At 44.8% G+C, this 16,130-nt stretch overlaps 1 protein-coding gene across 3 annotated transcripts; it reads left to right on the forward strand.

Moving 5' to 3' along the window:
* The first annotated feature begins 6,247 nt into the window (after positions 1–6,247).
* ATP5MC2 (ATP synthase membrane subunit c locus 2) lies at positions 6,248–13,042 on the forward strand. 3 transcript variants are annotated; one of them, XM_036300224.1, is made up of 6 exons: positions 6,397–6,432; positions 6,841–6,928; positions 8,780–8,837; positions 10,261–10,335; positions 10,876–11,069; positions 12,776–13,042. In XM_036300224.1, exons 3-6 carry the CDS (start codon positions 8,799–8,801, stop codon positions 12,888–12,890), a joined length of 423 nt encoding a protein of 140 aa, XP_036156117.1. In that variant the 5' UTR covers positions 6,397–6,432; positions 6,841–6,928; positions 8,780–8,798; the 3' UTR covers positions 12,891–13,042. The 3 variants fall into 3 exon arrangements, with proteins under 3 accessions (XP_036156115.1, XP_036156117.1, XP_036156116.1); XM_036300222.1 differs by lacking the exon at positions 6,841–6,928 and having other exon boundaries at positions 6,248–6,432; XM_036300223.1 differs by lacking the exon at positions 6,397–6,432 and having other exon boundaries at positions 6,757–6,928.
* Positions 13,043–16,130: the final 3,088 nt, after the last annotated feature.

Genomic DNA, 16,130 nt, shown 5'->3' on the forward strand with positions numbered 1-16,130 from the left:
AATGTTCCAGGCAGAGGAAACAGCAAAGGGCCTGAGTGGGAATAAGTTTGGTGTGTCTAAGGATCAGTAAGAGTCTAGTGTAGCTGAACCCTGAAATTTTTTCTCTGAGTATTGGAAAACTATTGGGAGGTTTTAAGTTGCATTTTCTGACCTACATTTTAAAATATTACTTTAGCTACTTACTGTGTGGAAAGTAGACTGTGGCAAAGCCAAATTGGAATCAGGGAGGCCAGCTAAAAGGCTATTCTAGCGGTCCAGCAAGAGATGTCAGTGGCTTGGACCCAACTAGATATTGGAAGTGGTAAAGGGTGAAAAAATGTGGGATTGTATTTTCAGTGTCTAGCATGATGTCTGGCTAGACATTCAATAAATATTTAATTAATGAATTAAGAATTAATTAATTCAACTAAATGAGGACTCTGAGCTGGAACTGAAACCATCCATCCTTCAAACCTCACTAATAGCTGCCACTAACAAAGGATCAGTCCTAGGCTATATATATATACATTTCTATAAATCAATATGTAGATGACAAGTAACCCAATAGGAAAACAGGCGAAAGACATACATGAATAGGCATTTCACAGAAGAGGAAACATGATTGACCAATAAATATATGAAAAAGTGCTCAACCTCATTAATAACCAGGCAAATATAAATTGAAACCACCATGAAATACCATTTTATATTCAACAGATTGACTAAATACCAAAATTGGTAGGGATAGGTAGCAACTGAAATCTTATATACTTATGATGGGCATAAATATTGGAAAACAATTTGACATTATCTAGAAAACTTAAAGTTTTTCATATCCTACAATCCTACATATATATATATATATATATATATATATATATATATATATATATATCCTGAAGAAACTATTGCCCATGTATACCAGGAGACATGTACAGAAATGTTCTGAGAAGCATTGTTTGTAATGGCAAAAAGCTAGAAACAAACTTGACTACTCATCAACAGGGTAATTAATCAACAAGTTGGTGGATGATTATACATCAATGAAAATAAACAAACTACAGCTGCCTACATCAACATGGATGAATATTAGAAACAAAATGTTAAATAAAAGAGCAAGCAAAGAAGTCTAAAAATAATTTATACCATTCTTAGAATGTTTTTTAAAGGGTGGAGCCCAAAATAAACAATATATGGCACTATATCAAGAAAAACCTTGAAATGGTAAACATAAAATTCAGGGGCTACTATAGGAGAGCAGCATATGGCCCCCCTCCCCCATGGTACTAGTATTTTTTTTTCTTTTCTTGAATTAGGGGTGGTTTAAGAGGTGTCCATTTTATTATTATGCTTCATCTTTCCTATATAATAAAAGTCTAATATGCTAAGTGTCTGGTAGACCAGTCAACCCTTCAACCAATCAAAGAATAATATGCTAATGATATTCTAAGGCTGCTCAACCACTTGCTATGATGTGCACTGACCACCAGGGGGAAGATGCTCTGACCTGTAGATTAGCTTGCTGTTGGGGTCCGGCCGATCAGGACTGAGACAGACTGGACATGCCCTGGGACCCTCTTGAGGTCCCTCCCTGGCCCCAATCATGCACCGGTGGGATCACTCGGCCTGGCCTGTGCCCTCTTGCAATTCGGGACCCCTCAGGGGATGTTGGAGAGCCGATTTCAGCCTAATCTCACAGGCCAGGCCGAGGGACCCCACTGGTGCATGAATTTGTGCACCGGGCCTCTAGTGATTTATATAAAATGTCAGCTCTGGGAAGGCAAGGATTTTTGTCCTGTTTTGTTCAAAGCTGTGTTTCCAGAACCTAGGATAGTGCCTCACACACAGGATCTCAATAAATATCTGTTGAATAAATGATATTCATTACTTTTATGTAATTCAAATACTTCATGCTTTCTACAAAGAAGAAAAATACCTACTTTACTCATGGTGCCCCTTGATCATTGTAGCTGAAAGTCATACTACCTCCTCAACTCCTATTACCCATTTAACCTATTAAATTTTGCCACATATTATATACTAGAGGCCCGATGCACAAGAGTAGGCCTTCCTTCTCCTGGCTGCTGGCACTGGCTTCCCTCAGCACCAGGGACCTGGGCTGGCTTCCCTCCAGCCCCAGCTTCGTCAGGAAGGATGTCCGGAATGACGTCCAGAAGATGTCTGGTCTAATTAGCATATTACCCTTTTATTATTATAGATGTACATGTCTTTCTTACTGACTATAAATTTATGAGGGGGTTATGCCTTCCTCTTTATTCTCAATATGTAGCACAACACCCTGCACATAGTAGATGTTCAATAAATATTGGTTGTTTCATTGAAGTCATAGGAGACAATGGCAAACCAGGAGGGACAAATCTATGCTATTTATATTTAAAACTGAAAGAGAACTTAACAGGCACCTAGTGTTTTCCTACATTTTGCAAGAGAAAACAACTGAATTCTATAAAGGGGAAGTGATTTTCCTAAAGTCACATGATTAATTAGTAGGTTTCTAAAATCTAGATTCAGATCTCTAGTTTCCTGCCCTTAGCTCTTTACAATATATCACAATGACTTTTATTTTCTGTTTTGTCTGTGTGTGTTCCTTGGCCTTGGGAGCTTCTAAATGGCAGGGACCAAATCTGTTCACATAGATAGTTAACATGGCTTCTAGATAAATATGCAGGACCTGTACAAATTCACCTTACCAGTTCAGAAGAACTTAGATTCTTCCCCAGCAAAAATTTGTTTGGTCATCCTTTTGCCACCAATTCTCCCTCAGAACCCTGGACACTAAGGATCGTTTTCCTTCCCTCATTTACTGTTTTCTTTCTCCCAGAATAGGTTGGTTTGCTAATTAATGGCTTCACAGTTCTGCTGTCCCGAGGAGCTGATTTAGTATGAGAAAGTGTCAAATCCACCCAGCCTCAGGAGCTTGAAATTAGCAATCATAAACAGAGGAGTTTAAAGCCTAAGAATAGTCCTTATTGGCAGTGCAAAGGTACCACTTTAACTTGTACAAAATTCCCTGTTTAGCAGAAAGAAAGGGACTCCTAGAAGGTTAACTCTGGGTGGAACCTTAGAAACCACCTACTTCTCTCTCCAACTGAGGAAACTGGAGCTTTGACAGGTGAAAAACGTGCAGTTACTCGCATAGTTAGTAGCAAGGCTGGGACTAGACTCCCAGTCTCCTGCCTCCAAGCCAGCTATTCTTTCCATGCCGTGTGCTGGCAACATGTGCATCTAGCAAAATGCATCATAGAGTAGCCTCATCTTAAACCATCAGGAGTGAAAAACAAACTATCCAAACCCTTCCTCTCCTCTCCTCTCTGGCAATTATTTTTCTTTGTGTTTCCATGTGTCCTGGTCTCTCTCTCTTTTTGTCCCTTTTATGTTTCTCTCTGTGAATCCCTCCCTCTGTTTGCGGTTTCAAATTGAGCTGTAGCATGCCTGCATGATTCTCTTGATTCTTCTTCACTAAACTACTGTGTCTTTCTAAAAGCAAAGATGCATAAACCTATCAAGGCTCTTTCTTGGTGACCTTTGTGGAAAAGAACACGGAATTTCTGTATGAGAGGTGCTGGACCTCCCTCCTCGCCTATCCAGTCAATTAAAACGAGTCTCTGGCCCTGATTTGTTAACCAATCCTGAGAAAGAAAAAAATCAATCTCCTTTCTTCGTCACTACTGAGCAGGGAAGCTGCTAACCAGTCAGAATCTGCCACCAAGAGTCATTAGAAAAGCCGGCCAATCAGGCCAACCTTGTTACATGGTCTGGTAGGAAAAGGAAGGGATTGATTGGAAAGGATGGTTCTGGCTCCACACCCTTTCCTTCCTGGACCGTTTTCCCCTCACTGAAGTGAGAGAAGGACTCTTTCCCAAGTCCTCAGTAAAGAAAATCCCTAGGCCCTTCGCTAATATTCCCTTGAATAATCTTTTCACCACTAACTCACATACCTCTGTCCACTTTTTGTAATCTCATTGTTCCCTTATTGACTTAATTTCTGGCTTCAGACCTAGTAGCAATAACCCCCAGGATTCTCAGCCTTCCCCACAGAGCTCCAACCACCAACCATGTCAAATAACTTGTTTTGGATGATGGATGTAGATGAAAAAAATTACAGTTGAGTATTTTCAGCCATCATTGAAAGGACCTTGCAATAATGCCTCTGAGGAGCAGTGCAGAATTAAATGGCAATGCTAATAATAATAGTAATAATAACAATAACAATAATAATGCTGTTACTACTCTTACTAGCATTAACTCTTACTGAGTTCCAAGCACCTTGTTAAAAGCTTCACGTTTATTACCCCAATGTTCGCTGTGGTGTACGCACTGTTATTATTCCCAATTTACATAGAAGGTAGTCCATCTAGAGGGGCTAACCAGCTTGCCCAAGGTCACACAGGGATTTGGGAAACGAGGTTTGTCTGAATCAGAGCCCGGTGGAGTAGGGGGGAGTAGACAGGGCAAGCTGTCACAACTTTTGAGAGGAGCCAGCTCTAGCTCCTCGGAGCCCCTTCTGCACACCTCCTTGGGGACTGTTAGCGGCACCCGAGAGGGTCAGTGTGGTCCCAACAGCCGCAGAAACCGTTTGCGGGTAGCGGCCCTGAGAACCGTGAACTTTTTGCCTCGGAGGACAGGAAGCTGCGAGCCAAAAGGAACTCAGGGCGGACGGAGTGGGGGTGTCTGGGGACTGGAGGGGACACCCTTGCTCGCCTGCCTTCCCTAGTTCCTCGGCACCTGGCAGCGCCCGGCCCTGCTCGGTACTTGGAACCAGTAAATACCTGTTGATTGATTCGCAAGGCTTCCAGCTTCCTTCCTCACTCACCCTCGTCCCCCAAGACACCCACTGGCCCTGGTGGGAGATGGGGGGTGTTCAGGGGAACCCGTGAGAATCCTCATCCAGCTGGAGCCGCGGCTTTCGGACGGGAGGGGCGCCCCCCCCCCCCCCCCCCCGCGCCCGCGTCTCCGATTTCTCCCCGCGCCTTCCCCCCCGTTTCAGGAGCTCGGGGCCATAAAAATGCAGATGGAGGATCGGTGTGAAATAACGGGCCCATATAAATCCCTCTGCCGCCCGCCTGCAAGATGGATTGGCCACATTGAAATTCCTCCGCGAGGATAATTAAACTCGGGGCCTCATCCGGGCAAAATTACATTCCTGTAATGGCGTCGCTCGGGGTCCCGGGAAATTGCTCCGTGGGCTTTCAGCGGCGGTTTTTATCGCCGGCCGGGGTGTGCCTGGCTGCGGCTCGCCTCTCCTCCGGGACCGTAAAGCTGCTGCCGTGATTTATCCTCCCCTTCTCCCAAATCCGATTAAATGGAGGAGCTCGGGGCCGGGGCGCCGCGGGGCCCGGGAACCGGGAGGGGGCGGCGGGAAGGACGAGGCCAAGGAGGGGAGGACAAACGGCCCCTCCGAGGCCGGTGGATTTGGCTTTATTTACAGCCGCAGCATTCTTTTTATTTTTTATTTTTTTATGGGGGTTTGGTGAGCTTTCCCCGTCTTTCTCCTGCTGCGTGCAAGCCCGACGCCTGGACGCCGGGGTCTGGCCAGGAGGGGACTAGGTAGGCCTTGCACCGCCTCTGGCAGGGGCTGTCGGACCCCGCGGAGACAGGGGCCGGAGGAAGCAATGAGGCCCGTGGCGCCCCCACTTCCTTACGTGGCCCAGGGAAGGACAGGCCGAGGGGAAAGCTGGGGGGGGTCTTCATGAGAGCACCCCTTTGGGGGGGTCTGCTGGTCTCAGAAGCCTGGGCAGAGAATGGGCATGCCTGGCGTGACCTCGCAATCTCACTGCAGGTCAGTTTCAAGATTGAGAGTCAGGTGCTTGAGTCCCATCATCTTTAGCCCCTATCTTCTGGTTCGCTGATGCTAGTTTCCTCGTGGCTGATCACTGGAATTAAGAAAGAGAGAGAGAAAAAAATAAAGGCAAAGCCACCCGTGGTAGCTGGGGCGTGTTGCTGACTATTCCCCCATTGAACAGGTTTCCCATCCATAAAGCCTAAGTTCCAGGGGCAACAACGCAAGAATCTCGCTACATTTTGGGCACTGAACCCCAATCCCGATTGTATGCTATTTAACATTGAATTACTAGGTAGATTTTTATTTTCAATGTGACTACGCATGCTCGGGAAGGAAACGCGAGTCCAAGATCCCAAATGCTGTGCAGACCATACCACAGGCCACATAACGGGTCGGCTTACACTGCGGAGTTACCCTTATTTCTGCAGCCGCTCCGCCTGCAGTTTCTCCTCTACAACGCCAGGTGGAGCGACTGGCCGGATGCCGCCACCGAGGTGGCAGGCGGCGCTGTGGCGCCTGAGCCGCCTCCACATTGCAGCCACTCTATCCTTGGCGGAGCGACTCGTTGGTCCGGGCCGCGCATGCGCGAAGCCTTCCTTTCGCTATTCCAGCGCCCCCGCCCCTCTCTGTCTTCTCTGCACTGGGAGCAGGTAAGGCTTGGGCCCTCGTGCCCGCTTGCGCCGCGCACGCGCGCGGGATACCCTACCTCGCGCGGTTGCTTTGAGGCCGGTACCTTGCATGCTCCCACCCGGGGCCTCACGCCCTTCCTCGCTGCGGGTATCCCCGCGTCTTAAGATCTGCCCCTTCCGTGTGCCGTTGACCTCCAACCGCGCGGGCCTGGCGCCATCTTGGATGACTCGCTGTGGGAGGGCGCGTGGGAGCTGGCGAAAGTCAAATGCCAGAGTGCTCACTTCACCTGTCCTGACTCAGCCCTTACAAACGCTCTTTTCTTACCCTCTTGCCCTCTCAGAGTTATCACAACCCCTAGAGTCTCCCCTCCAATCTCTGCTTTATCCTCTCATCCTTACCCCGTGCCTTCCTTATCCTGAAACCTCCAGACTTCAGGACCTCAGGTGCCGAGCAATGGAGATAGTGGATCATCCAAAGCCACCAACCCCTCTAGTCAGCACCCCTCCGTTTAAAAAAGTAAGCCGTGAACGTGGTAGAAGTGAACAAAACAGTCAAAACATTCCCTTGAGGCTGTGATCTGGGAGCGCTGTTGCAGGAAAGAGGCCGGTTCCTCTGGAACCTTGGGTTGTCTTCCATGCCGGTCTCTTCCTTTCACCGCAGTGAAGTTGGGGGAAACACAGTGGACGATAGTGAGGTTTTCTGTGAGGGGCAGCAGGCGCACAAGCGTAGGGTGGGACCTGCATGGGATAACGTGCACCTGCCCGCTTCCGTCTAGGGCTTAGTGAGAGTCCCTGACTCTGCCCTCAAGAGGAAAAAGACAGTTTAAGGAGGGGAATGGTTAAGTCAGCAGTCCAGTAACCCGGTGACTGACCTACAGGAGGAGGAGGCCTGTGGTGACTTGGGTCCTGGGTTCCGGGTGGTACCGTTGCCTGGGCTGTGGCAGGCCAGCAGTTGCAGACTGGCCAGGTTGGGTGGCCAGTGGAGCAATCCGCGCCTCTCGCAGCTCCTTAATTGCCACCCTTGGGCGTGGTCTTACTGTGGGCCAGCACCACATTAAGCTCTTTACATCAGTCATTTCATTTAATCTCCCCAAGAACTGCATTTTACAAATGATGATATTGAGGTTTAATCCTTGGGAAAAACCAGTCCTCCTTTTTTTTAAGCTTTAAAGAGATTTTGGATTTGACCCAAGGAAACCTGAATAGTTCAGCACAAAGTTAGGTTAGAGTTAAAGATGGGCAGAAATCAGAGTTTTTGGCAGGATGAGAGTTGAAGACATCCATTAATCTAAAAGTAACTTAAAAGATTCTGGATTCAGAAGAGTAACCTAGGAAAATAGGAGTCCAACTCCTTTAAGGAAGTGTCACTTAACAGGCCTAAGAAATTGGTATTTTAACCTTTAGCATGCTATAAAGCTTTCATTTATTAGTAAGAAGAGTTAAAGTCCTGACTTTACCACTGTCATAAGCTTGTTTGAAATACAGGTGCTGGCCTTAACCCCGGAGATCTTGGCCAGGAAGGTCTAAGGCAGCGGTTCTCAGCCTGTGGGTCGCGACCCCTTTGGCGGTTGAACGACCCTTTCACAGGGGTCGCCTAAGACCATCCTGCATATCAGATATTTACATTACGGTTCATAACAGTAGCAACATTACAGTTATGAAGTAGCAACGAAAATAATTTTATGGATGGGTCACAACATGAGGAACTGTATTTAAAGGGCCAGAAGGTTGAGAACCACTGGGGTGAGACCCAAGAATATGCATTTTTAATACATACACCATCCTTACACCTAGATAATTACTTCAGGTGGGCATCTCACTTCACTTGGAAAAACCCTGCCTTTAGATGTTTAACTCTCCGGTACCTCTCAGATAAGTTAAGTTCTACCAACATAGGCACCTACAGAGTGTCAGCATTGTTTTAGATCTTGTGTATACAAAATTGAATGCCCCTTCGAGTGATGGTGAAAATGAATACTTTAACAGTGGTTGCTAATTAGAGTAATGGCAAAGTTCCTCATCGATCTTCCTCACCCTGTTAATTGATAGAGGAAATGGAGAATCAAATGCTTAAAGTAATTGGAAGATCACTGGCGACCCTTCCAGTCTTTTGGCCTTCTACAAATAACTCCCCAGAGTCTTTACAGGGCAACTCTGTTAGGCCCAGATAATGAGGGCTTGAAAAGGGTTCCTTTTGAATAGAAACTGAGGAAATCTTGACTTCAGAGTTTTGATTCCATCTCTTTTAAGATGAGGTCAGTCACTCTGCTCTCGGGGCCATTTAAATATTCCAGAGCCCCTTTTCTGCTAATAAAAATGTCATTTGGTGAGCAAGGACAGTGTTCACAATGTGCTTCTGTAATTCCAGCTCCCCTCATCCCCTGAAAATGTATGCCTGCACCAAGTTTGTGTCCACCCCCTCCTTGGTGAGTACCTGCCTTTTCTAGGAGACTTTTCAAGAGGGGCATCTTGTCTCTTCCTTGCAACACCTTGTTCTTTACAGTTGGGCTGGGGGAAGATCCTTTGCTATGCTAGCCTGACAGGAGAGAGAATGTTTACCTGCCCCATATCCTTTGGAGGCCAGTTAATTCTTCTCATCCACCAATCTTAGAAGAGTATAAATGAGAATCTAGACTGAGATCAGGTTATTTCTACCCTAAACCTTTCTGTAAACTGGAACCCAGCCAGAAATAGTAAACATGAAGTAGATTGCCTAACTTGCATTGAGTATGCACTGTGTACACGATTTTGTCCTGTCGAAGAGCCATAGCTAAGAGACCCTCTGGGAGCTTAAATTTGGGTGGGAAGCTAACATACATGTAAATACACATTGGAAAAATCTTTTACTCAAAAGCACTAGCATGGAAGAAATTACAAATTATTAAATGGTGGAAGTGGTGCTATTGGTGGGTACTATTTATTGAGCACTTACTATGCCTGGCTCTGAGTTTACCAGTTTGTATACACAATCTTTTTTTGTTGTTAATTTTCACCCGAGGATATTTTTCCATTGATTTTTAGGGAGACTGGAAGAGAGAGGGAAAAACAGAGAAACAAAACACCAATGTGAGAAAAACACATCGACTGGTTGCCTCCTGCATGTGGCCTGACCAGGGCCCGGCCAGGGAGGAGCCTGCCCTTGACCGGAATTGAACCCAGGACCCTTGAGTCCGCAGGCCAGCGCTCTATCCACTGAGCCAAACCAGCTAGGGCTACACAACCTTATTTACTTTTCAAGTCAACCCTGAAATAGATTATTCCCATTTGAAGAGGAGAAAACAGGCTTAGATATAAGTGACTATCCTAAGGTCACACCGCTGATTACAGAGCTAAGATGAATCTAGGTATATCTGATTTAAGCCCTGGCTGTTAACCACCATGTTGTCTGCCTTGGAGATACTGGCTTGAGGTTAGAAAGGCTAACAGAAGATGGTGAATTTACAGCATGGGGCTTTGTGCCTAGCTTTAGAAGGATGTGTTTAAGGAAAGGTACTCTAGTCGTTGGGTTCCTTATGGGCTAGCCAGTACCAACATATATCTCTTATTAAGTGAAGCAAATCCTTCTGAGGCTTATATCTTTTCCCATTCTCAAGGCCTGTGAAAGGATACAGTGAGGGTAGCCCCTCAAAAAGTAGACTTCCTTTTCTTAAAGCAAAGGTGAAGCCTGGGAAGCAAGAGAGAAATGGTGAGATTCTTCAATCTAGAATTAGCTAAAAGTAAAAGAATGACCCAACATTCTGATTTAAGTTTGAAAGAATGAAAGGGGCATTGAATAACAACTTAGGATGGTTCTAAAACTCCTCTCCAGAGCCTTCCTTGACTTTCTTGCCCTTGTGTCATTCCTGCTAGGTCCGGAGCACCTCTCAGCTGAGCCGGTCAATGTCTGCAGTGGTGCTGAAACGACCAGAGACACTGACAGATGAGGTACCTTATAGGTGGAATTGGGCCTGTGGTTTGGGAGTAAAGAGTGGCGAGGGTTTACCTAGAAGAACCAGTAGGGGGAGTCATCACAGGAAAATTAGCGAAGAATTCGAGGCCATTGATTTTAGGTGGAGATGCAGAGCAGTGGATAGCATATATGCTCTAGTGTTCCAGCTCTGGCACTGGTAGCACATGCTTATGTGTGCTACTGAGGACTGCCATTACTTGGCCTAATTTACAGACTTCATTTGGAACATTTAGTCCCAGAAAGATGATCTCTTTGAGGCACCAAGCACGGGCTAGGATTTTGATCTTAGAAAGCATACTTGAATTTTAAAGGTATTTGAAGTTCACCTCTTGCATTAAAAAGTTTTTCTTGGCAGCATTTTAGGAAGTTTTCTAGAAAGTAAAAAGATTTTCTGGTTTTTTTTGGGGGGGGGCATGGGATTTGACAGCATAAAGCTTTCTTTAAATGTTACAAAAGTTTGCAAAGCAAAAGGGGATTCCTAAAAATTTTATCTCCTATATTTCTCCTCTTCACAGAGCCTCAGCAGTTTGGCAGCCCCACGTCCCCTGACCTCGCTTATTTCTAGCCGTAGCTTCCAAACCAGTGCCATTTCAAGGGACATCGACACAGCAGCCAAGTTCATTGGGGCTGGGGCCGCCACAGTAGGGGTGGCAGGCTCTGGGGCTGGAATTGGGACTGTGTTTGGGAGCCTCATCATTGGTTATGCCAGGTAAGATGGGCCCTCCATTAGTCTCTGATGTGTTTCCCAAAGGTTCCGACAGAAATATTTGGGGATCTAGATCTACATTATCCTATATAGTAGCCACTAACCTATATGTGGCTATTTGAATTTAAATTTCAATTAATTAAAAGTACACCAAGTTTAAGTCTTTTGTTTTTCAGTCACACTGGCCGTATTTCAAGTGGTCAGTAGCCACATGTGACTAGTGACTACTGTACTAGACAGTGCAAATATACATTATTGAACAGCTTTGGTTTAGAGCAGGAGTAGGCAAACTAAGGTAGGTGGGCCATAACTCGGTTTTTATAGCTGAGCTAGGAATGGGTTTTACATTTTTTTAAAGGGTCATGAAAAAAAGGCAACAGAGACCATATGTGACCTGCAAAAACGAAAATATTTACTGTCCTGCCCTTTACAGAAAAAGTTTGCAACCCCTTGTCTAGAGCCCCTCTAGAGTCAGTAGGGTGTTTCACTGCTATTTTCCCCCATCTCTGAGAATTCCCCTCTGTCACTCCTGGGAAAACTGCCTCCACAGCCCCACTGCTCCCTGACACTTGGACTATTTGGTCCCCACCTATTCTGGGCCCTTGCTGTTAAAACTAAATTAATTCTCTAGAGGCCCTCAAGTTCTCTTGATGTCTTCGGAAAAATGAGTTTGTTTTAGGGTTTGTGTGAAACAAGAAGCCTAACTGCTTCTGTGTCCAGAATTCTGTTAAAAGCTGGTATTGCTTTACTTTACCATGAAGGCTTCCAGAGATGACAGAGTAAGGGAAATAGAAATTATATATTGGCTTTCAGAGTTGGGAGTTCCTTATACCATTTTGATTCATATCATCTAAACCCCATAGGCCAGTGGTCGGCAAACTCATTAGTCAACAGAGCCAAATATCAACAGTACAACGATTGAAATTTCTTTTGAGAGCCAAATTTTTTAAATTTAAACTATATAGGTAGGTACATTGTTATTAACTTAATTAGGGTACTCCTAAGGCTTAGGAAGAGCCACACTCAAGGGGCCAAAGAGCCGCAATGTGGCTCACGAGCCGCAGTTTGCCGACCACAGCCATAGGCTATCTGTAACTTCTTAAAGTCCAAAATCTTTTGACTATTTTGGAACGAGAGAAGGTAGTGTTTTCCTCAGACTCCCTTGTCCTCTAGAACACTGTTTTTCTAATTGTGTTCTTAAAGCCCTAAAGTTCTGAGGGTATACCCCAGAGACTGACTTAGAAGAATGAAGGGGAGACCAGTCAAACTTTTACAGTCCCCCACTTTTTTTACCTTTGCATTTTGGCTTTTATATGTTTCGTATTTGGGCGTTCTGCTGTTTAAAGTTTGAAAATACTGATAGGCCCTGCCACTCCAGATACCTCTTCCGTCCTGGTTGGGCCCTGGATAGGTAAGTGTCCAGGCCCAGAGGTCCTAAGTTATGACAGTGATATGGGTGACCCAGTAGAGGTGGTAATGTTCATGCCTGGGCCATGTTACACAATTTTGGATTGTCCACTCCCCTCATTTCGTCTCTGTAGAGCCCTTGATGTGTCAGGTGAAGAATTTGGGAATGATAGTATCACCATGAGAGAATTGTTTCATAAGATGAGCTTGAGGAGATGAATTCTCCCTGAGCCCACCTTTGATGTTTATACTTTTCTTTATGTGGACTAGAAATTCAGTCTTTTTTCTTCCCCTTCTCCCAGGAACCCTTCTCTGAAGCAACAGCTCTTCTCCTACGCCATTCTGGGCTTTGCCCTCTCAGAGGCCATGGGGCTCTTTTGTCTGATGGTGGCCTTTCTCATCCTCTTCGCCATGTGAAGGAGCTGTCTCCACCTCCCATAGTTCTTTTTCCCGTGTCTTGTCTGCCCTGTATGTTCCTTTTCCTATACCTCCCTAGGCAGCCTGGGGAAAGTGGTTGGCTCAGGGTTTGACAGAAGGAAGACAAATAAATACTGTATTAATAAGATGTTTCTTGAGTCTCCTGTGTATATTTCTTTTCCACAGTTGGCTGAGTGCCTTGGTGAGAGTATAAGGCCTCAAGGGTGGTGGTGATTCTAAACTCAACATGGGTCTTGCCTCCCTTGTTCTTCAAGCTGTGTCAGGGACAGCTTTATTCAAATTAGGTAACAATTTGATAATTTTCACCTGCCATGGCCTGTTACTTGATTGGGTCAGTGGCAGCTTGAGTGCTTGCTTAAAATTATGACTAATGGGCTCTCTGTTCCCACTGTGGCTATCCTGACTCAGGCCCTCATTGCCACCAACCTGGTCTGTTGCAGTAACCTCATAACTGGCCTGCCTCTTGTCTCTTCGCTTTAACATTTACTTCTACCCACCACTGCCAAGTCAGTCCTCCTTAAGCATAGGACTGGTTTTGCCATTTACCAATTCAAAAACAGTCTGACCTCAATTTCCTCAGCTTTATGTTTTATTCCATATGCTACCAAAAGTGAACTAATTGTCATTTTCTAAATATTTCACCTGTGTTCCTGTCCTTATATCTTCAGGCCTTGCCCTTTGGCCATCTCTACTTTCTCTGAATCTTTGCTCACTTTTCTCTTTTTCAAACTCTCCCTGTTATCCTGAAAGATGTAGCTTAAATGCTACCTCTTCCTCCATGAAGCTCTTACCTGGTTTCCATTCACCATCAGTCAAATGAACATTAACTCATAAAGGACTGTAGAACACATACCCTTTATAATGCTTATATGGTCTATGATAAATTATGGATTTGTATGTGCCTTATCTTCCATATTAGATTGTCAAGTTTCTTGGGGCAAAGACTATGTCTTGTTTATCTTTGTATTTCTAGAAGTATCTCACATGGTGCATCTCAGCAGTATCTAGTCACATTTTTTTATTTAATTATCTAAACCAACCACCTCACTTCATAAGTGAAACAGGCGTTGAGAGGTCAAGAACTCTCAGGAACATTCACCAGCAGAGCTAGAACAAGGATTATGTCTTGTAGCCCAGAATGTAAGGCTGCCATGCTGTTGGTCTCGTGGGACTCTCCCAAGCCTGGTGTTGCTGGTGACTTATTTTCCCAAGAAAGAAAGGGCAAAATAAGCAAACAAATCTTTTCCCTTAAAAAGGCATCAATAGCTCTAACTGGTTTGGCTCAGTGGATAGAGCGTCGGCCTGCGGACTCAAGGGTCCCAGGTTCGATTCCGGCCAAGGGCATGTACCTTGGTTGCAGGCCCATACCCAGTAGGGAGTGTGCATGAGGCAGCTGATCGGTGTTTCGCTCTCATTGATGTTTCTAACTATCTCTCTCCCTCTCTGTAAAAAATCAATAAAATATATTTTTTAAAAAAACGCATCAATAGGGCCCTAGCCAGTTTGGCTCAGTGGAGAGAGTATTGGCCTGTGGACTGAAGGATCCCAGGTTCAATTCCGGTCAAGGGCACGTACCTTGGTTGCAGGTTTCTGGGCACATGCCTGGATTGTGGGCTCAATCCTCAGTAGGGCGTGTGCAGGAGGCAGCCAATTAATGATTCTCTCTGATGTTTCTATCCTTTTCCCTTCCTCTCTGAAATGAATAAAAAAATATTTTTTTAAATCAATGGGAAAAATATCCTTGGGTAAGGATTAAAAAAGCAAAACTAAAATGCCATCAATAGGGACTTTGGACAGGAGTTAGTATCAGGTTGGTAAAGAATTATATTTTCTAAAGGCTAGGTCAACCTTAAATAAGCTTTATCTGACATCTGTTTTAAATAACTGAGTAAAATCCTTTCAGAAATGATAATGTATATGACCACAATGTATTTTCTTTTGGTTCAGTCAATGACTATAAAATTAAAGCCCAGAGCAGAGACTTGATCCCAGGGTAGACAGATACTCAGGAAACGTCACCCCAATTCATTCACCCTTGCCCTTTTGCTATTGTGATCAGGGGTTGATAGGAATCCTATCTACAGTTGGCTTTCAGATTGCTGTACTATCCCCAAATAACTATTCTGGGCTGTGGGGCTCAAAGCGGACCTCACAAAAACTTCTCCAGTCATGAGTACGTGGAAGGTATCTATATATTTGGAAATAAGGAATACCCCTCTTGTGTGAGTCCCCTGAGTTTGAACCTCTGGTAGGAGCCTCAGTTGTCCATCCCTTTCCCGAGTCATCAAACCAGAGTAATCTATTTTCTTTCCTTGACCCTCCCTCTCTTTGGGATTGAATCTCGCTAACCCCCTATCCACTTAGGTGCTTAGAGACAGCACCGCTGGTGGCCCACGTGTTGTTTTTCTCTCTTGAGGTGAATGATGAGATAGTGCTGCAAGAAGCTTGGAAGCAAATTTCTTCAGGAGGAGTCGGGCAACCTGGATCCTCTTTCAGGCCCCAAGAGAGATGGCAATACAAGTTGCCACAAAAAGGGGTGGAGGAGTGCTGTGTTTTAGTAGAGAGGGTCCAATAGCAAATTTGCTGAAAATTTTTCCAATTTTGATAACATGAAGTGAAAGCTTTCTACCTGTCCTTGTAGTTAGAAAGTACACATGATTTGAAATTAGGAGATATTAGTTCTAATGTCTGTTATACCACTGTCGATGTGACAATGAGCAGATCACTAACCAATAACTTTTTCTAGGACCTCAGTTTCTCCCAATATACTAAATAGGGATAATAATTCTCATCCTAGGAATTATCTGTGTGCAACAGAGTTACATTGAGTATTTGGAAAGGATGGTGCCATCAAAGTCTAATGTATATTGATATTAATTTGCTTTCTCATTTTTCATGGAGTTCAGAGTATAGTATGGGCATTTTCTAGACAGCTTATACTTATTAGGTTATCACATAGACCATCTAAAATTTAAAGTCTGGCTGTAAAGCATATGGAGAGAGAATTCTGGGATTCTGAAGGCAGCAAGGCTTACTTCCCTCTTATTCCTCAGTTTCAAGAGTCAGTTGTATTTCTTCAGTCCCAGGACAGGAGTGTCTAGGTTTGTGCCATCCTAATCAGAAATCATCTAAATGCTGAAGAGCGGTAATGAGGAACCCTGGTCCAGCCTCCCTTTCAGGATGGATTTATTAGTTGGAAGCCTTTTCAGATCATCATGA

Source organism: Myotis myotis, unplaced genomic scaffold (genome assembly GCF_014108235.1).
Source record: "Myotis myotis isolate mMyoMyo1 unplaced genomic scaffold, mMyoMyo1.p scaffold_m19_p_3, whole genome shotgun sequence".
NCBI classification, from domain to species: domain Eukaryota; kingdom Metazoa; phylum Chordata; class Mammalia; order Chiroptera; family Vespertilionidae; genus Myotis; species Myotis myotis.

Excerpts from the sequence above, each read along its gene's own strand:
- ATP5MC2 (XM_036300222.1), top strand. The coding sequence starts at position 6,263 with ATGCCGCCACCGAGGTGGCAGGCGGCGCTGTGGCGCCTGAGCCGCCTC. Across the intron at positions 6,433-8,779 it reads CTTCTCTGCACTGGGAGCAG|CTCCCCTCATCCCCTGAAAA; the intron begins GTAAGGCTTGGG and ends CTGTAATTCCAG. Across the intron at positions 8,838-10,260 it reads TTGTGTCCACCCCCTCCTTG|GTCCGGAGCACCTCTCAGCT; the intron begins GTGAGTACCTGC and ends CATTCCTGCTAG.